This window comes from Panthera onca, chromosome B1 (assembly GCF_046562875.1).
Source record: "Panthera onca isolate mPanOnc1 chromosome B1, mPanOnc1 haplotype 2, whole genome shotgun sequence".
Lineage (NCBI taxonomy): Eukaryota > Metazoa > Chordata > Mammalia > Carnivora > Felidae > Panthera > Panthera onca.
In genome coordinates this window covers 123,050,929-123,072,542 of record NC_138342.1, presented here as the reverse complement: position 1 = coordinate 123,072,542, position 21,614 = coordinate 123,050,929, and the positions used below count along the sequence as shown (strand labels likewise).

The 21,614-nt window shown below is 36.9% G+C and overlaps 1 protein-coding gene across 4 annotated transcripts in view; it reads left to right on the top strand.

Moving 5' to 3' along the window:
• Window positions 1–21,614, top strand: part of ANAPC10 (anaphase promoting complex subunit 10) — a 106,109-nt gene that overhangs the window by 21,598 nt on the left and 62,897 nt on the right. For all 4 annotated transcript variants that reach the window (XM_060654065.3, XM_060654064.2, XM_081795571.1 and 1 more), the window contains exon 3: window positions 3,833–3,923. In XM_060654065.3, the coding sequence (XP_060510048.1) occupies window positions 3,833–3,923 (91 nt within the window). The remainder of the gene's footprint in view (window positions 1–3,832; window positions 3,924–21,614) is intronic.

Below are 21,614 nucleotides of genomic sequence, written 5' to 3'. Positions count from 1 at the left end.
TTACTCTATGAGCTATGGCACTGGCACATAAACAGATGCTTGTAAGAGGTTCTGTTTGTGAGACATATTTTGAAGAACTAGAAGCTGATAATCATACTTAGTATTCCAGAGGTAAAGATTTAGACTGATTAATTCTTGATGAGAGTGTACCTACTTAGTTATACTGTTAGAGTTTCATAAGCAATATCAATTAGAAAGACACTTACAATGACTAGTCTTGAGTTACAGGACATCCTCTTATTCTGGATAAGTTATTCAGGTTTTTTGTTTAATGTTTATTTTACTTGTTAAGAAAAAACACCATTTTGTGAAATTCTTTGAGCACACACTTGTAAAATTGTGAAATGAAAGAGAAAGAAAAACTGCTAAATAAATATGCTAAACCAAATAGCTAAAATAAATTATGTGACAAAAGGTCTTTTAATCAATAGAACATTTAACGGTAGAGCTCTTAAGGAAGAGTCCTGTAATTGAGTTATCCTCTTTTAGGGAACTCATAAACTGACAAGAAGAAAAAGGGATTTAGAACTTAAGAACTCTTTATGTTAGTACCAAAAGAACTTTTTATCTTATAATTTGCAGAACTGAATATTCTGAATTAGGCTTAGAAATAACATATAAAGAAAGAACAGAAGCATGGTCTAAGGCAGCATGGTCCAAAAGACATATAATGCAAGTTGCATGTGTAACTTAAATTTTTCTAGTACCTACATTAAAAAGGATAAATGGGTGCAACTAATTGTAATAATATGGTGTTTTTTTTTTTAATTTTTAATGTTTATTCATTTTTGAGAGAGAGAGAGAGACAGAGCACAAGTGGGGGAGGGGCAGAGAGAGAGGGAGATACAGAACCTGAAGCAGGCTGCAGGCTTCGAGCCATCAGCAGAGTCCAATGCGGGGCTCAAACCCACAAACTGCAAGATTGTGACCTGAGCCGAAGTTGGATGCTTAACTGACTGAGCCACCCAGGCACCCCAATGTAATAATATGTTTTTAGTTCAAGATAACTAGACTTATTATTAGTGAGATGGTTTGCATTTCATACTAGTCTTCAACCAATATATATTTTGCACTTATAGAAAATCTCAAGTTGAACTAGCCATATTTCTTCAATAGTCTCATGCAGCTAGTCGCCACCATATTGCACAGCACAGATCTAAGAGTTACAGAGTGAGTAATGGAGAACCTAGTTTTTATATTTTAAGATTTTCTTTGGTGCAATAGGAAGCTATTTTTTAACATTTATCTTGGTCACTGTCTGAATTCAGACCATCATCACTTGGAGTTTTGATTATTTAGGATGGGTTTCTCCCTCCCTGGCAATGAAGAATCTATCTGAAGATTCTGATCTGATTATTTCCTGATCATATAACTTACCTGTTAAAAATTCTTATGTAGGTTGGCATATTTTTCAAGATAATTTATACTTCATATCTTAGTACATAAGAGTCTGTATGATCTGACTCCTTTCATATGTCTCTGGTTCATTTCCTGATGCAACCCAATGTGTAGCCTTAGCTACCAAAAGCTACCTTTGCTTCCTATAGGTTCCACTTTTCCTTTTCTGTGCCATTATGTGTTTTTCTCTTTATTGAATGGTTTTTAACCTTGCCCTTCTACCTGTTTACCTAGTTAACTCTTACTAGTACTTCAGAATTTAATGCAAAAATTATTTTCTCTGGAAAAACCTTTTTTTATTTAAAAAAAAATTTTTTTTTAACGTTTATTTATTTTTGAGACAGAGAGAGACAGAGCATGAACAGGGGAGGGGCAGAGAGAGAAGGAGACACAGAATCTGAAACAGGCTGCAGGCTCTGAGCCATCAGCACAGAGCCCGACACAGGGCTCCAACTCACGGACTGTGAGATCATGACCTGAGCCGAAGTCGGACGCTTAACCGACCAAGCCACCCAGGCGCCCCTGGAAGAACCTTTCTTATTCACTAGTATATACTCTAAATGCAGCGTATGAAGATTTAAGATATAAATCTCAGACTGCGGAGAGCATATTTGGATCACATTGAACAGACATAGGGTTAATATCCATAATAGTGAAAGAGTTATAAATCAATAAAGGGACCAAAGTGCAATGAAAATATAGGAGGTTATGAATAGGTGTTTTCTATAAGAAGAAATATAAATGATCAATGAAAGTTTGAAATAATAAGTTTTTACCTATCAGGTTAGCAAATACTTAAAAGAATGATTTCATTTTAGCATGAGTACAGAGAAGTGCTATCCAAGAGAAATCTAACAAACCACGTATGTAATTTAAAACTATCCAGTACCCCTATTAAAATTTAAAAAGATACAATTTTCATAATTTATTTCATCTCCATATATCCAAAACTATTTCAATATATAATCAATATATAATAAATTATTAAATAGAGATATTTAATGTTTTTATACTAAGTCTTCAAAATCTAGTATAAAGATTTCAGAATATCACAAGTTTTACTGGTTACATAAAGGAATATATGTTCTTGTACATTATTGGTGAGGATGCATTTTGGAGGAGAAATTGGCAATATTTATCAAATTAAAAATTCAAATGACCCAGGGTTCTATTCCTAGAAGTCTATCCTCCAGAAATACTGATATGCATTTGAAGATTTTAGATAGGTAGATGTTTACTGCAGTGTTGTTTGTAATAGGAAAACATTGGAAACAGTCTAAGTACCCTATAGGGGTTTGGTTAAATAATTATTACACTTCCAGACAGTGAGATATTGTATAACCTTTAAAAAATGTGGGAGCTGCTTAGGTTAACTGAGTTACTATATGAGTTAAATAAACATTACATGATATAATCATATAAAATGCTTAGAATGTACCTGGCACATAGTGAATGTGATATCGGTATTTGCTGCTGCTGCTGTTGTTATTATTATTAATTATTATTATTGATATGGAAGAATCTTTCAGATAATTTAAGTGAAAAAGAAAAGCAAAGTGTAGAGCTGTTTATCATATGCCATTATTTGTGTAGCGGGGAAAAAAGAATTATGCATTTGCTTATATATGTGTATAGTATGTGTGAAAAAGTATGTAAAAAATTGATAACATTGATTATATTTGAGGAGGAAAACTGGATGGTGGGGGTGGGGGAGATAGAGACTTTCCACCATGTTGTTTTTTGTACCTTTTGAATTTGATCTATAATGAATTATACTACTTACTCAAAAAATTAAAATGTAAATTAAATCAATTTCTCTTAAATATTTTTGAAACATCCACACCTTACCATTAAATTATTTTTGTAATTAGTATGCATTATTATGATTTTAATCAAAAAGCAATACAGGTTATTTTTACTTCAGTTATCTAGAATAGCTAGATATGCAATTCTCGGCAAATTTAATTTTTGACTAATCAGAATGTTGATCAGAAACATTTGACTTCAAAATGTATGTGATTTTTGAAAATATTTCTAAGGTGTCCTTTTTCTTGTCACAAGAAAGATGTATGGCATCTTGAACTTAATAAAACCTGATTTTGTAGGACATGAGGATCAGTCTTATTACCACCTTGTAGAAAGTATAAAAAACTGGATTTGAAGACATGCTGTATTTAGAGTTTATTTAGGAGATATTCTTTAAAAATTAAAGCCAACAACCAAGAACAGTTGGCCCTAATGTAACATTTTGTGTGTGCAAATGATATTCTAAGAGTTGAGATCTTCTTAAGAAGATGGAAGAATTCTAATTTAAAGTTTAGAGTATTGACCATCCTCTTTATCAAACTTTCTGGACAAATGTGTATGGTAATTTTATATTTCGAATATATAGCTCTTTCTTTTTCATGAGAACTTACTGTCACTTGTGTTTTAGGATTTGGAGTGGATCAGTTACGAGATGACAATCTTGAAACTTACTGGCAATCAGATGGCTCCCAGCCTCATTTAGTAAACATCCAATTCAGGTAATACATTTTTGGATTTTTCTATTTGTGTAGGTTAAGTGGACAAAGTAATCTATTTTATTTACAAAAAAATTAAAGAAATATAGAAATTATGGTGAAATGCACTTAACTGGTTTTTATACGCCTTGAGATTATTTTTCTGCTTATTTAGATTGTGTTTTAAGTTTACCCTGTCTTGTCTTTTGTGAATTCTTTATGGTACTTTACACAGGTCCTTTTACATGGAGATTTCGTAAATATACTTTTCATGTCTGATTTATTTCGTAAAAATATGCTTTGCTTATGACCTAATGCAATGCCTTAATGCATCACAGTGAATACACCTGGAGTGATAATAGTAAGTTGTTTACGTATAGACTATTCATTTCATTCTCAGATTTGTATTTCCACTTGGAAAAACAAATGTTTTAATTTAGAACCTCGAAGGACATTTTCAGTTTTGAAATGCTTACTTTTTTGGGGAAAGGAAAATAACCATATGTTTTTCAGTTGCTTTGAATTTATTGAGACACATGGAAACCAGTAACTTGGTTATCTTTCTCCACTTGTATCATCTGTTTTAACATTTTATGGTATTGTATTTTTAGTGTGTTTTTCTCACCGAGGGTATAGATTAGCAAATTTCTTTTTTTTTTTTTTTTAATTTTTTTTAACGTTTATTTATTTTTGAGACAGAGAGAGACAGAGCATGAACGGAAGAGGGCCAGAGAGAGGGAGACACAGAATCTGAAACAGGCTCCAGGCTCTGAGCTGTCAGCACAGAGCCCGATGCGGGGCTTGAACTCGCTGACCGTGAGATCATGACCTGAGCCGAAGTCGGCCGCCCAACCGACTGAGCCACCCAGGCGCCCCTAGATTAGCAAATTTCTTATGAAAAATCCAGATAATAAGTATTTTAGGCCTTGTGGGCTATCAGGTCTGTGTTGCAACTACTCAGGCCATTATAGCATGAAAACAGCCACAGGTAATACATACTGGCTGAGTTTAGCTTTTCTAATAAACTTGATCTTACAAAAGTAGGAGGCGGGCAGAGTTCACCCACTGGGGTGTAGTATACCAACTATTGCCCTTGTGTATTAAATATGTACATGCCAGAAATAAAAACAGCACCTAATATTTTTTTAAAGACTAAAAATATCAGATACTTTGCTAAAAAGCCTTATGCATTCATTTCATTTAACCTCTACAGCAATTTTTTTCTTTTTTTAAATATAATTTATTGTCAAGTTAGCTAACATGCACTGTATACAGTGTGCTCTTGGCTTCAGGAGTAGGTTCCCATAATTCATCACTTACATACAACACCCAGTGCTCATCCTAACAAGTGCCCTCCTCAATGCCCATCACCCATTACCCCTCCCCCCGCCATCAACCCTCAATTTGTTCTCTGTATTTAAGAGTCTCTTATGGTTTGCCTCCCTCTTTGTTTGTAACTATTTTTTTTTTCCCTTCCCTTCCCCCCTGGTCTTCTGTTAAGTTTCTCAAATTACACATATGAGTGAAAACATGTGATATCTGTCTTTCTCTGACTTATTTCACTTAGCATGATACTCTTCAGTTCCATCCATATTGTTGCAAATGGCAAGATTTCATTCATTTTCATTGCCGAATAGTATTCTATTATATATATGTACCACATCTTCTTTATCCATTCATCAGTTAATGGATATTTGGGCTCTTTCCATAATTTGGCTATTGTTGATAGCGCTGCTATAAACATTGGGGTGCATGTGACCCTATGAATCAGCACTCCTGGATCCTTTGGATAAATTCTTAGTAGTGTTATTGCTCTACAGCTATTTTTATTCTTAGATAAATTAACTTGCCAAGATCACACAGCAAATGAGTGGCAGAATTGCAACTGAAGGCAAGTGCTCTGACCTGAGAATTTGTGCTTTTAACCATTATACTGTATAGCCTAGAGCAAATTTTTTCCATGACAACAAAGTTTATCACTTAAAACTGATATAATGAATGTCCTAATTTAATTGTATTATATTAGAATAGCAGGCTTTTTTTTTTTTTTTTTTTTTTTTTTACAAATACAATTTTATATGGAAGGCTAGCATATTGAACAAATAATTAAAAAAAAATCTGTGAAATTTATCAGGCGTTAAATAGTTGTTGATATTTATCATTTTTAAGTGGTCCTCCAAATATCTTTGTAATTGTAGGCACTATCATTTTTCTTATTTTACAGATGAAGAAACTAAAACTTAGAAAAATTAAGTAATTTGTTCAGGCCACACCCTATGCAGTTACAGACGGTGGATGTGATCTAGCAGTCTAGACTTAAAAAACATTTTGTAATTAGTATCCAGCTGTTTCTCAAGCTTATTAAAACACTCAGTAACTTAAGGCCCTCCCTGCTTAACTCAGCCCTTGATGTCACTAGGGAAACCCAAGGTTTTGAGGAACACTTTTTCTTTTTTTCTTTTATTAAAAATTTTTAATATTATTTTTTTATTTATTATTTTTTATTTTGAGAGAGAGAGAGAGAAAATGCAAGCAAGGGAAGGGCAGAGAGAGAGGGAGAGAGAGAATCCCAAGCAGGCTCTGCACTGCCAGTGTGGTGCCTGATGCTGGACTTGAAGTCATGAACTGTGAGGTCATGACCTGAGCTGAAATTAAGAATTGGACGCTTAACCGACTGAGCAACCCAAGCGCCTCGAGGAACACATTTTTAAACAAGTATTTTACAAAAAGGGAAGTTGATTAAGAATTTTGAAACAATCTCCTACTTACAGAAAAGTTGCAAGTATGGTACAAGTTTTTTTCCTCTAAATCATTTCAGAGTAAGTTACCAATATATATTTCAGCTCTTCAGACTGTTTTTGTATGTCATTCCTATAAACAAAGGCATTCTCCTACATAACCATAATGCATCCTTAAGAAATTAACATTGATACATATAATTCTACAGCCCCATTCCTGTTCTACCAATTGTGCCAGTAGAGTTGAATCACAGGTTCAATTTGGTTGTCACGTCTCTTTAGTCTCCTTTAATCTGGAACATTTCTTCACTCTTAACTTCATGATCTTGGCACTTTTAAAGATAATAGGCCAGTTATTTAGTTTTATTTATTTTTAATACATTTCTTAAAAAGTTTATTTATTTATTTTGAGAGACAGAATGTGGGGGAGAGGCAGAGAGACAGGGAAAGAGAATTCCAGGCAAGCTCCTTACTGCAGAGACTGATCCAGGACTCAAACTCATGAACTATGAGATCGTGACCTGGGTGGAAGTTGGAGGCTTAACTGACTGAGCCACACAGGTGCCCCTAGACCAGTTATGTTAATGAATGTCCCTCAATTTGCGTTTTATAATGTCTATACTTTCTGCTCAGTCATCTCTGTTGATTAGTTTTAGGTTTTTAAAAAGTACTAGTTAACAGATGAACACTAGGACCTATCTTGTGGCAGCACTGTGGTTTCAGCACTCAGACATCTTTGTAAAAAGGCAGTTGTGCAATTAGTGAATAGTTTATTGCATTTCTCCCTTATTTTCTTTTTTTTTTAATATATGAAATTTATTGTCAAATTGGTTTCCATACAACACCCAGTGCTCATCCCAAAAGATGCCCTCTTCAATGCCCATCATCCCCCTCCCCTCCCTCCCACCCCCCATCAACCCTCAGTTTTTTTCAGTTTTTAAGAGTCTCTTATGTTTTGGCTCCCTCCCTCTCTCTTTTTTTTTTTTTTTTTTTTCCTTTTTTTTTCCCCTTCCCCTCCCCCATGAGAAATTTGGTAAGTTTGTCAGGATCCACATAAGAGTGAAAACATGTGGTATCTGTCTTTCTCTGTATGGCTTATTTCACTTAGCATAACACTGTCCAGTTCCATCCACTTTGCTACAAAGAGCCATATTTCATTCTTTCTCATTGCCACGTAGTACTCCATTGTGTATATAAACCACAATTTCTTTATCCATTCATCAGTTGATGGACATTTAGGCTCTTTCCACAATTTGGCTATTGTTGAGAGTGCTGCTATAAACATTGGGGTACAGTGCCTCTATGAGTCAGCACTCCTGTATCCTTTGGATAAATTCCTAACAGTGCTACTGCTGGGTCATAGGGTAGGTCTATTTTTAATTTTCTGAGGAACCTCCACACTGTTTTCCAGAGTGGCTGCACCAGTTTGCATTGCCACCAACAGTGCAAAAGGGTTCCGTTTCTCCACATCCTCTCCAGCATCTATAGTCTCCTGATTTGTTCATTTTGGCCACTCTGACTGGCGTGAGGTGATATCTGAGTGTGGTTTTGATTTGTATTTCTCTGATGAGGAGTGATGTTGAGCATCTTTTCATGTGCCTGTTGGCTATCTGGATGTCTTCTTTAGAGAAGTGTCTATTCATGTTTTCTGCCCATTTCTTCACTGGATTATTTGTTTTTTGGGTGTGGAGTTTGGTGAGCCCTTTATAGATTTTAGATACTAGCCCTTTGTCTGATATGTCATTTGCAAATATCTTTTCCCATTCTGTTGGTTGCCTTTTAGTTTTGTTGATTGTTTCCTTTGCTGTGCAGAAGCTTTTTATCTTCATGAGGTCCCAATAGTTCATTTTTGCTTTTAATTCCCTTGCCTTTGGGGATGTGTCAAGTAAGAAATTGCTGCAGCTGAGGTCAGAGAGGTCTTTTCCTGCTTTCTCCTCTAGGGTTTTGATGGTTTCCTGTCTCACATTCAGGTCCTTTATCCATTTTGAGTTTATTTTTGTGAATGGTGTAAGAAAGTGGTCTAGTTTCAACCTTCTGCATGTTGCTGTCCAGTTCTCCCAGCACCATTTGTTAAAGAGACTGTCTTTTTTCCATTGGATGTTCTTTCCTGCTTTGTCAAAGATGAGTTGGCCATACGTTTGTGGGTCTAGTTCTGGGGTTTCTATTCTATTCCATTGGTCTATGTGTCTGTTTTTGTGCCAATACCATGCTGTATTGATGATTACAGCTTTGTAGTAGAGGCTAAAGTCTGGGATTGTGATGCCTCCTGCTTTGGTCTTCTTCTTCTTCAAAATTACTTTCGCTATTTCAGGCCTTTTGTGGTTCCATATGAATTTTGGGATTGCTTGTTCTAGCTTCGAGAAGAATGCTGGTGCAATTTTGATTGGGATTGCATTGAATGTGTAGATAGCTTTGGGTAGTATTGACATTTTAACAATATTTATTCTTCCAATCCATGAGCACAGAATGTTTTTCCATTTCTTTATATCTTCTTCAATTTCCTTCATAAGCTTTCGATAGTTTTCAGCATACAGATCTTGTACATCTTTGGTTAGATTTATTCCTAGGTATTTTGTGCTTCTTGGTGCAATTGTGAATGGGATCAGTTTCTTTATTTGTCTTACTGTTGCTTCATTATTAGTGTATAAGAATGCAACTGATTTCTGTACATTGATTTTGTATCCTGCAACGTTGCTGAATTCATGTATCAGTTCTAGCAGACTTTTAGTGGAGTCTATCGGATTTTCCATGTATAATATCATGTCATCTGCAAAAAGTGAAAGCTTGACTTCATCTTTGCCAATTTTGATGCCTTTGATTTCCTTTTGTTGTCTGATTGCTGATCCTAGCACTTCCAACACTATGTTAAACAACAGCAGTGAGAGTGGACATCCCTGTCGTGTTCCTGATCTCAGGGCAAAAGCTCTCAGTTTTTCCCCATTGAGGATGATATTAGCTGTGGGCTTTTCATAAATGGCTTTTATGATGTTTAAGTATGTTCCTTCTATCCTGACTTTCTCGAGGGTTTTTCTTAAGAAAGGATGCTGAATTTTGTCAAATGCTTTTTCTGCATCAATTGACAGGATCACATGGTTCTTTTCTTTTATTAATGTGATGTATCATATTGATTGATTTGCAAATGTTGAACCAGCCCTGCATCCGAGGAATGAATCCCACTTGATCATGGTGAATAATTATTTTTATAAGCTGTTGAATTCAATTTGCTAGTATCTTATTGAGAATTTTTGCATCCATATTCATCAGGGATATTGGCCTATAGTTCTCTTTTTTTACTGGGTCTCTGTCTGGTTTAGGAATCAAAGTAATACTGGCTTCATAGAATGAATCTGGAGGTTTCCTTCCCTTTCTATTTTTTGGAATAGCTTTAGAAGGATAGGTATTATCTCTGCTTTAAATGTCTGGTAGAATTCCCCTGGGAAGCCATCTGGTCCTGGACTCTCATTTGTTGTGAGATTTTTGATAACTGGTTCAATTTCTTCACTGGTTATGGGTCTGTTCAAGCTTTCTGTTTCCTCCTGTTTGAGTTTTGGAAGCGTGTGGGTGTTTAGGAATTTGTCCATTTCTTCCAGGTTGTCCAGTTTGGTGGCATATAATTTTTCATAGTATTCCCTGACAATTGCTTGTATTTCTGAGGGATTGGTTGTAATAATTCCATTTTCATTCATGATTTTATCTATTTGGGTCATCTCCCTTTTCTTTTTGAGAAGCATGGCTAGAGGTTTGTCAATTTTGTTTATTTTTTCAAAAAACCAACTCTTGGTTTCATTGATCTGCTCTACAGTTGTTTTAGATTCTATATTGTTTATTTCTGCTCTGATCTTTATTTCTCTTCTTCTGCTGGGTTTGGGGTGTCTTTGCTGCTCTGCTTCTATTTCCTTTAGGTGTGCTGTTAGATTTTGTATTTAGGATTTTTCTTGTTTCTTGAGATAGGCCTGGATTGCAATGTATTTTCCTCTCAGGACTGCCTTCGCTGCATCCCAAAGCGTTTGGATTGTTGTATTTTCATTTTCGTTTGTTTCCATATATTTTTAAATTTCTTCTCTAACTGCCTGGTTGACCCATTCATTCTTTAGTAGGGTATTCTTTAACCTCCATGCTTTTGAAGGTTTCCAGACTTTTTCCTGTGGTTGATTTCAAGCTTCATAGCATTGTGGTCCGAAAGTATGCATGGTATAATCTCAATTCTTGTATACTTATGAAGGGCTGTTTTGTGACTCAGTATGTGATCTATCTTGGAGAATGTTCCATGTGCACTCGAGAAGAAAGTATATTCTGTTGCTTTGGGATGCAGAATTCTAAATATATCTGTCAAGTCTATCTGATCCAATGTATCATTCAGGGCCCTTGTTTCTTTATTGACCGTGTGTCTAGATGATCTATCCATTTCTGTAAGTGGAGTGTTAAAGTCCCCTGCAATGACCACATTCTTATCCATAAGGTTGCTTATGTTTATGAGTAATTGTTTTATATATTTGGGGGCTCCCGTATTCGGTGCATAGACATTTATAATTGTTAGGTCTTCTTGATGGATAGACCCTGTAATTATTATATAATGCTTTTCTTCGTCTCTTGTTACACCCTTTAATTTTTTTTTTAAGTTTATTTATTTTTGGGACAGAGAGAGACAGAGCATGAATGGGGGAGGGTCAGAGAGAGAAGGAGACACAGAATCTGAAACTGGCTCCAGGCTCCGAGCTGTCAGCACAGAGCCCGACGCGGGGCTCGAACCCACCGAACGCAAGATCATGACCTGAGCCGTAGTCAGCCGCGCAACCGACTGAGCCACCCAGGCGCCCCTACACCCTTTAATTTAAAGTCTAGTTTTTCTGATATAAGTATGGCTACTCCAGCGTCTTTTGACTTCTAGTAGCATGATAAATAGTTCTCCATCCCCTCACTTTCAATCTGAAAGTGTCCTCAGGTCTAAAATGAGTCTCTTGTAGACAGCAAATGTATGGGTCTTGTTTTTTTATCCATTCTGATCCCTATGTCTTTTGGTTGGCGCATTTAGCCCATTTACATTCAGTGTTATTATAGAAAGATATGGGTTTAGCGTCATTGTGATGTCTGTATGTTTCATGCTTGTAGTGATGTCTCTGGTACTTTGTCTCACAGGATCCCCCTTAGGATCTCTTGTAGGGCTGGTTTAGTGGTGACAAATTCCTTCAGTTTTTGTTTGTTTGGGAAGACCTTTATCTCTCCTTGTATTCTAAATGACAGACTTGCTGGATAAAGGATTCTTGGCTGCATATTTTTTTCTGTTCATCACATTGAAGATCTCCTGCCATTCCTTTCTGGCCTGCCAAGTTTCAGTAGAGAGATCAGTCACGAGTCTTATAGGTCTCCCTTTATATGTTAGGGCACGTTTATCCTTGCTGCTTTCAGTATTTTCTCTTTATCCTTGTATTTTGCCAGTTTCACTATGATATGTCATGCAGAAGATCGATTCAAGTTACGTCTGAAGGGAGTTCTCTGTGCCTCTTGGATTTCAGTGCCTTTTTCCTTCCCCAGATCAGGGAAGTTCTCAGCTATAATTTCTTCAAGTACACCTTCAGCACCTTTCCCTCTCTCTTCCTCCTCTGGAATACCAATTATGCATAGATTATTTCTCTTTAGTGCATCACTTAGTTCTCTAATTTTCCCCTCATACTCCTGGATTTTTTTTATCTCTTTTTCTCAGCTTCCTCTTTTTCCATAATTTTATCTCTAGTTCACCTATTCTCTCCTTTGCCTCTTCAGTCTGAGCTGTGGTCGTCTCCATTTTATTTTGCAGCACATTAATAGCATTTTTTAGCTCCTCCTGGCTGTTCCTTAGTCCCTTGATCTCTGTAGCAATAGATTCTCTGCTTTCCTTTATACTGTTTTCAAGCCCAGCGATTAATTTTATGACTATTATTCTAAATTCACTTTCTGTTATATTGTTTAAATCGTTTTTGATCAGTTAGTTAGCTGTCGTTATTTCCTGGAGATTCTTTTGAGGGGAATTCTTCCATTTCGTCATTTTGGATAGTCTCTGGAGTGGTGAGGAACTGCAGGGCACTTCCCCTGTGCTGTCTTGAATAACTTGTGTTGGTGGGTGGGGCCGCAGTCAGACCTGATGTCTGCCCCCAGCCCACCGCTGGGGCCACAGTCAGACTGGTGTGTATTTTCTCTTCCCCTCTCTTAGGGGCAGGATTCACTGTGGGGTGGCATGGCCCATCTGGGCTACTTGCACACTGCCAGGCTTGTGGTGCTGGGGATCTGACATATTAGCTGGGGTGGATTGGCAAGGTACGCAGGGGCAGGAGGGGCAGGCTCAGCTCGCTTTTCCTTCAGAGATCCGCTTCGGGAGGGGCCCTGCGGCACTGGGAGGGAGTCAGACCTGGTGCTGGAGGGATGGATCTACAGAAGCACAGCCTTGGGTGTTTGCGAGGTGCAGGCAAGTTCCCTGGCAGGAACTGGTTCCCTTTGGGATTTTGGCTGGGGGACGGGCGAGGGAGATGGCACTGGTGAGCGCCTTTGTTCCCCGCCAAACTGAGCTCTGTCGTCCTGTCCCGGGGCTCAGCAACTCTCCCTCCCTTTGTCCTCCAGCCTTCCCGCTTTCCGAGCAGAGCTGTTAACTTATGACCTCCCAGATGCTACGTCCTGCTTGCTGTCGGAACACACTCCGTCCAGCCCCTCCACTTTTGCAAGCCAGACCTGGGGCTCTGCTTGGCCGGCGGGCCGCCCCTCTGCCCCGGCTCCCTCCCGCCAGTCCGTGCAGCGCGCACCGCCTTGCCGCCCTTCCTACCCTCTTCCGTGGGCCTCTCGTCTGCGCTTGGCTCCGGAGACTCTGTTCTGCTAGTCTTCTGGTGGTTTTCTGGGTTAGTTAGGCAGGTGTAGGTGGAATCTAAGTGACCAGCAGGACGCAGTGAGCCCAGTGTCCCTCTCCCTTATTTTCAAAAAGCAGAGCAAATGGAAAAATCAAAGTGCTGATGCCGTTAAAAAAATAATAGGTAGTAGGGGGTGCCTGGATGGCTTAGTTAGTTAGGTGTCTGACTCTTGGTTTCAGCTCAGGTCACGATCTCATGGTTTATGAGATTGAGCTCCGCATTGGGCTCTGCACCGACAGCAAGGAGCATGTTTGGGATTCTCTGCCTGCCTCTCCCCACTTGTGCTCTATCTCTCTCAAAATAAATAAATTAATTTTAAAAAATAGGTACTAAGCTAAAGACAATTGAAACTACATTAGAAATTGTCAACCTCAACTGGATATTTATTGGACTTTACCAGTCAACTACACTTTGAGTTATGAATGAAAAAAAATTAAAGGAAATGTTAGAAATTTACTGTCAAGGATTATGACTAAAACGTGATATAATTTAGGATGGGGTAACTTTTTTTAGTTCTCAGGAGCCAACTTTCATACCTCCATTATGTAAGTCCCATGCTCAACTTTCTTCCATTTGATTTTCATATTGTGTTTGTGAGTATATTATGCACTAATTTAACACTTCCTGTGTTGGAAAAATTAGATTACAAATAAGCTTGAAAGAGGTTCAATTGGGAATTTATACAGTTCACCTTTGAATAGCACAGGGGTTAGGGACTCTCCTGCGCAGTTGAAAATTTGCGTGTAACTTTTGAATCCCCAAAAACTTAACTAGTAATAGCTTATTGTTGACTGGAATCCTTATCAATAACATAGTTGATTAACACATATCATGTATGTTATGTGTATTATAATACACTGTATCCTTACAGTAAAGCTAGAAAAAATGTTATTAAGAAAATCATAAGGAAAATACATTTGCAGTCCTCTACTGTGTTTGTTGAAAAAAATCTGAGTATGAGTGGACCATGCAGTTCAAACTCATGTTCTACAAGGGTCAACTGTATTTTGTTAAGTTGAAACAGAATTTTTGACTCCTTAGATATTCTTTCCTTCACAGAAAATAAACAACTTTTAATTCTTGTAGCAGTCCCTTGGCTAGTTGAGCATGTAGATTTTAGTAATAATTGGTATGTATTACCGATGTGTCAAGATGGACTTGAAGTGCATAATCACAAGGTAGCATTTACTTTTATACTTCATTGTCCTTTTAAATTAGGGGCACATTCTTTCCTTGCCCTGGATGATAATTCTCCTGGCTGTTAGTATGACATTTTGGGGTAGTATAAACAGTTCTGTCTTCATTTCAAATAGAAAAACAGAGAAATTAAAAATGTCTTCAAGTAGCAAAATTTAGAAATTAAAACATTTCATCCTAGCTATAGTGATAAGCTAGCCATCCTGACTAATAGTGAAAGCCTCAGACTTGCTTTAAAGTTTCTTTTAAGGTTTCTTCCTCTCCTTAAGCTTCAATCTGTTGTAATTGGAAGAAGGTGTGGTTTGCTTTTCTTTCCCTACCTAGCTTTTATTTGTCTTCTTCTGAATTCTTAATTAATTTCTGAACTCCCCAAGCCTGCTAGTATGGGAGTGGAGGAGGAAAACTTACAATTGCCAGTTCTATCTTGATGATCCAGAGTTGGTGCTCTCCTTACTTGACTGTATGTTTTAAAGCTAACTCTATCTTATGGATGCTTTTGTGGGTTGAATCTAGTTACACAATCACTTAATGCTATGGATAATTCGCCTGCAATTCTTTTGATGAAGGTGCATTTATCATTTACTCCTTCCTCAAATCCTAGGCCTCTGGTGATACCTCTAGCTTCCTGCAGAGGACTGTTCTTTCTTACTAGACAGAAACTAATATAACCTGCCAGGTTATCAGGTTGATGAAGTTCTATTCAGGCTGATGAAGTTTCTAGTATGCTGAGGCTTTTTTTAGTGAATAGGTGTTGGAATTTCTCAAATGCCATTTCTGCATCTATTTATGTGATCATATGGTTTTTCTTCTTTAGTCTGTTGAGATGGTGATTTCATTGATTTTTAAATTATAAAATATACATAAGATATACCATTTTTAAGTGTATAGTTTAGTGGCATAAATTGCATTCACATTGTGGTACTGTCACCACTATCCATCTCTAGAATTTTTTATCATCCCAAACCCAAATTCTGCACTCATTGAACAGTAACTCTCCACCCCCTCCTATCCCCAGTTCATGATCAACACTGTTTAACTTACCTTTCTCTGTATTTAACTGTTTTTCTTTTTCTGTATTAATCTGTATTTGATCTATGTATTTAACTGTTCTAGGCATCTCATGTAAATGCAATCATATAATATTTGTCGTTTGGTATCTAGCTTAACTTAGCATATGTGTACAAGGTCCATCCATGTACCATGTGTCAGAATTTCATTCCCTTTTAAGTCTGAATAATATTCTCTTGTATGAATATACCACATTTTGTTAATCCCTTCATTTACCGATGGACATTTGGATTATTTTCACCCTATGGCTATTGTTAATAACGCTGCTGTGAACATGAATGTACAAGTTATTTTTGTGTGTATACTCAGAAGTGGAATTGCCTGATCAGTGGTAATTCTGTGTTTGGTTTTTTGGGTACCGCCATACTGATTTCCACAGCAGCTGCACCATTTTACAACCCACCTGCCTCACACCACCAGCACTATACAAGCCATCCAATTTCTCTAAATCCATGCCAACACTTATTTCCTTCCTTCTTTCTTTCTTTTCTTCCTTCCTTTCTCTCTTTTTTTAAAAAAAAGTTTATTTTGACGTAGAGATAGAGAGAGTGCAGGAGAGGCAGAGAAAGAGGGAGAGAGAGAACCCCAAGCAGACTCCCATGCTGTCAGCACAGAGCCTGATGCAGGGCTCAGATTCACAACTTCGAAATCATGACCTGAGTCGAAATCAAGAATTGGAAGAAGCTTAACCAACTGAGCCACCCACGTGCCCCTATCTTTTCTTTTATACCTGGTGTTGATATTTTTTATCATTTCTCTTTTTGGTTTTCCTGGTCAGACTAGCTAGAGATTTATCAATTTTATTGATCTTTACTATTAGCTTATTAAGTGTATGTCTTTCTTTGTCTAATGTTAAGTTTTAGAATGTTAGTAGTAGCTCTGAGATTTACAATACGCATCTTCAATTTATCACAGTCTACCTTCAAATAATATAACATTTCACATAAAATACAAGAATCTTACTACTCTTTACTCCTATTTTCACATTTTCCTTTATGCTGCTATTGTCATTTACTTTATTTCTACATTTGTTACAAAGCTCAAAACATTGTTTTAAAGTATCTTTAGAAAACTTTTTAAATGTGAAAAATGTTTTGTGTTTGCGCACATATTTATCATTTACAGTGCTCTTTATTCTTTTTCATAGATTCACATTTCTGTCTGGTATTGTCTTTCCTTCTAAAGGAAAACAAAGAACTTTCTTTAACATTACTCATAATGCAAATTTATTGGTGATCAATTCTCACAGCTTTTGTTTGAAAATGTTTTGTCTTCATTTAAAAAATATCTTTCACTGGGTATTGAATTCTAGGTTGTTTCTTTCCTTTAACACTTTAAAGATGCTGTTCATCATTATTTCTGATATGAAGTTTGTTGTCTTATCTTTGTTTCTCTGTATTTAATGTGTCTCCCCATGTCCCCACCACAGCTTTTAAGATTTTTTTATCACTATTTTTTTTAAGCAGTGTGATTATGACTTATCATTATATGGATTTCTTTATGTTTATCCTTTTATAGTTCATTGACCTTCTTGAATCTGTGGGTAGTTTTTATCAAATTTGGAAAAATTTTGGCTACAATTTTTTCAAATGCTTTCTATTTACCCCATTTTTTCCCCCTGGGACTCATACATGTTAGTCTGCCTTATACTATTATTCTTTTTATTTATTTTATTTATTTACTTTGTAATGTTTATTTATTTTTGAGACAGAGGGCGACAGAGTGCAAGTGGGGGAGGGTCAGAGAAAGAGGTCTGAGCTGTCAGCATAGAACCTGATGTGGGGCCCGAACGCATGAACCACGAGATCATGACCTGAGCCGAAATCAGTTGCTCAACAGACTAAGCCACCCAGGCACCTCTATTATTCTATTTATTTTAATGAGGGATGAGAGCTCTTTGTTTTCTATGGTTTATTTTGGAGAGTTTCTAGAGTTATATCATTATGTTCATGATCTTCTGCAGTGTTTAAAATGCTGTTAATCCCATCCAGTGAATTTCTTGTGTCAGATTGTTTTTCATGTCCACAAATTCCATTTAAAAAAGTATTTTTCATCTTTCCACATTATGCTCATGTTTTCTTTTAATTCTTTGAACATCTTTAAGGCAGGCTATATTTTCCAGTATGCCCACAATATTTACTTTCTAATACACATGCTCTTCTACAACTTTGCTGCTGCCTAATCAAGACATGGCATCTGTGTCTCCTCAATTGAAATGGGTCAGGCCCTTGTGGATCTCTTGCTTGATGGTAAAGATATTATGACACTGTCATTTCTAATACTAAGTCATAAAATGTGTATAACTTCTGCCTTGTTTTCTCTCTTTTATGTGATAACCATTTGCCTTGCTGTGAGAAAACCCACATCAAATGGAGAAGCCCATGAAAAAATGAATCAAAGGTCAAAGCCTTAGCTAAGCTCTCATCTAACAACCAGTACCAGCTTTCTTTCCATATTAGTGAATCATCTTGGAAGCAGATCCTTTAGATCTCAAGTCAAGTTGTCACACCTGATGCTGTGTAGAACTTCCCTTCTGAGCCTTGCCCAAATTCCAGATTCATAAAATAATGATTATTTTTTAAGCCAGAAAGTTTTTTTTAATGTTTGTTTATTTTTGAAAGACAGAGACAGACACAGAGCATGAGCGGGGGAGGGGCAGAGAGAGACAGAAACACAGAATCCAAAGCAGGCTCCAGGCTCTGAGCTGTCAGCATAGAGCCTGACACAGGTCTTGAACCCATGAGCCGAGAGGTCATAACCTAAACTGAAGTCCGATGCTTAACTCACAGAGCCACTCAGGTGCCCCTAAGCCACAAAGTTTTGAATGGTTTGCTATATACATGTAGGTATTTATATTTTCTCTTTTAATTCTATCATCTCAGGACACTTCTTCAGAACAGTGGTGTATAACTGGGGGGAAGTTCTGACTCCTTTGAGAATATGATGGAAGCTATAAAGCATCTTCCATGAAAATTAATACATACCTGTTCATGTGGGTTTTCTTTCTGAGCTGTCCATGGACATCTGGTGATCATCCCTATGGAGGGCTTGGGGCCCTCCCAAACCTTCTGTTATGTTAGCTGATTATTTTTTAAATTTTTACTTAAATTATAGTTAGTTAACATACAGTACAATATTGGTTTCAGGAATAGAATTCGGTGATTTATCACTTATGTCCCACTCCCAGTGCTCATCTTAACAACTGTCCTCCTTATTACCCATCACCCATCTAGCCCACACCCCGCCCATCTCTCTCCATCAACCCTCAGTTTGTACTCTATCATTAAGAGTCCCTTATGGTGACTTTCCCTCTCTCTCTCCTTGTTTCCTCCCCACTTTATGTTCATCTGTTTTGCTTTTTTGAATTCCACAGTGAGTGAAATCATATGGTATTTGCCTTTCCCTGACTGACTTATTTCACCTAGCATGTATCATGCTCTATCCACGCCATTGCAAATGTAAAGATTTCATTCTTTTTGCTGGCTGAGTAATATTCCAATGTCTATATGTAGCACATCTTCCTTACCCATTCATCAGTTGATGGACATTTGAGCTCTTTCTATAGTTTAGCTATTGTTGATAATGCTGCTATATACATTGAGGTGTATGTACCTGTTTCAATCTGTATTTTTGTATCCTTTGAGTAAATACCTAGTAGTGCAATTACTGTATCATAGGATGGTTCTATTTTTTACTTTTTGAGAAACCTTCATATAGTTTTCCAGAGTGGCTGCCCCAGTTTGCATTCCTACCAATAGTGCAAGAGGGGTCCCATTTTCCACATCCTTGCCAACATCTGTTGTTTCCTGAGTTGTTAGTTTTAGATACTCTGACTGGTGTGAAGTATATCTCAGTGTGGTTTTGATTTGTATTTCCCTGGTGATGAGTGATGTTGAGCATCTTTTCATGTTTCTGTTAGTTATCTGGATGTCTTCTTTGGAAAGTGTCTATTCATGTCTTCTATCCATTTTTTAACTGGATTATCTTTCTTTGTTTGATCAGTTCTTTATAGATTTTAGATACTAACCCTTTATCAGACATGTCATTTGCAAATGTCTTTTCCCATTCTGTAGGTTACCTTTTAGTTTTCTTGATTGTTTCCTTTGCCATGCAGTTTTTTTTTTTATCTTGATGAAGTCCGAGAATAGTTCATGTTTGCTTTTGTCTCTGTTGCCTCTGGCGACGTGTCCGTAAAAAATTGCTCCAGCTGAGGTCGGAAAGACTGCTGCTTGTGTTCTCCTCTAGAATTTTGATGGATTCCCGCATCACATTTAGGTCTTTCATCCATTTTGAATTTATTTTTGTGTATGGTGTAAGAAAGTGGTCCAGTTTCATTCTTCTGCATGTTGATGTCGAGTTTTCCCAGCACCATTTGTTGAAGAGACCGTCTTTTTTCCATTGTATATTTCCTGCTCTGTTGAAGATTAGTTGACCTTATGGTTGTGGGTCCATTTCTGGGTTTTCTATTCTGTTCCATTGATCTATGTGTCTGTTTTTGTGCCAGTACCATACTGCCTTAATGACTACAGGTTTGTAATACAGCTTGAAGTTAGGAATCATGATGCTTCCAGCTTTGGTTTTCTTTTTCAGGATTGCTTTGGGGTCTTTCAGGACTATATGGGGGTCTTTCCTGGTTCCGTACAGATTTTAGAATTGTTTGTTCTAGCTCTGTGAAGAATGCTAGTGGTATTTTTATGGGGATTGCATTGAATGTGTAAATTGCTTTGGGTAATATAGACATTTTAACAATGTTTATTCTTGTAATCCATGCACATGGAATGTTTTTCCATTTCTTTGCATCCTCCTTAATTTCTTTCATAAGCATTCTATAGTTTTCAGAATACAGATCTCTAACTCTTTGGTTAGGTTTATTCCTAGGTATCTTACGGTTTTTGGTGCAATTATAAATGGGATTGATTTCTTGATTTCTTTTTCTGCTGCTTCGTTATTGGTGTATACAAATGCAGTGGATTTCTGTATGTTGATTTTATAACCTGTGGCTTTGCTGAATACATGTATTAGTTCTAGCAATTTTTTGGTGGGGTCTTTCAGGTTTTCTGCAGAGAATATCATGTTATCTGCAAACAGTGTGAGTGTGACTTCTTCCTTACCAATTTAGATGCCTTTTATTTCATTTTGTTGTCTGATTGCTGAGGCTAAGACTTCCAGCACTATGTTAAATAGTAATGGTGAGAGTGGACATCCTTGTTTTGTTCCTGACTATATAGGAAAAGCTCTCAAGTTTTTCCCCATTGAGGATGGTATTAGCTGTGGGTCTTTCATATACGGCCTTTATGATGTTGAGGTATGTTCCATCTATCCCTACTTTGTTGAGGGTTTTTATCAAGAATGGATGCTAGTTTTTCAAATGGGTTTTCTGCATCTGAGAGGAGTATATGGTTCTTACCCTTTCTTGTATTAATGTGGTGTATTATGTTGATTGATTTGCAAACATTGAGCCAATAGTGAACCATGATCAAGTGGAATTTCTTTCTACTGTCCTACAAATCCCACTTGATCGTGGTGAATAATTCTTTTAATGTACTGTTGAATTTGACTTGCTAGTATCTTGTTGAGAATTTTTGTATCCAGGTTCATCAGGGATATTGGCCTGTAATTCTCCCTTTTAGTGGTGTCTTTGTCTTGTCTGGTATCAAGGTAATGCTGGCGTTGTGGAATGAGTTTGGAAGTTTTCCTTCCATGTCTCTTTTTTGGAACACTTTGAGAAGAATTGGTATTAACTCTTCTATAAATACCAGGTAGAATTCACTTGTAAATCCATCTGGTCCTAGACTTTATTTTTTGGTAGTTTTTTGATTACCAATTCAATTTCATTACTT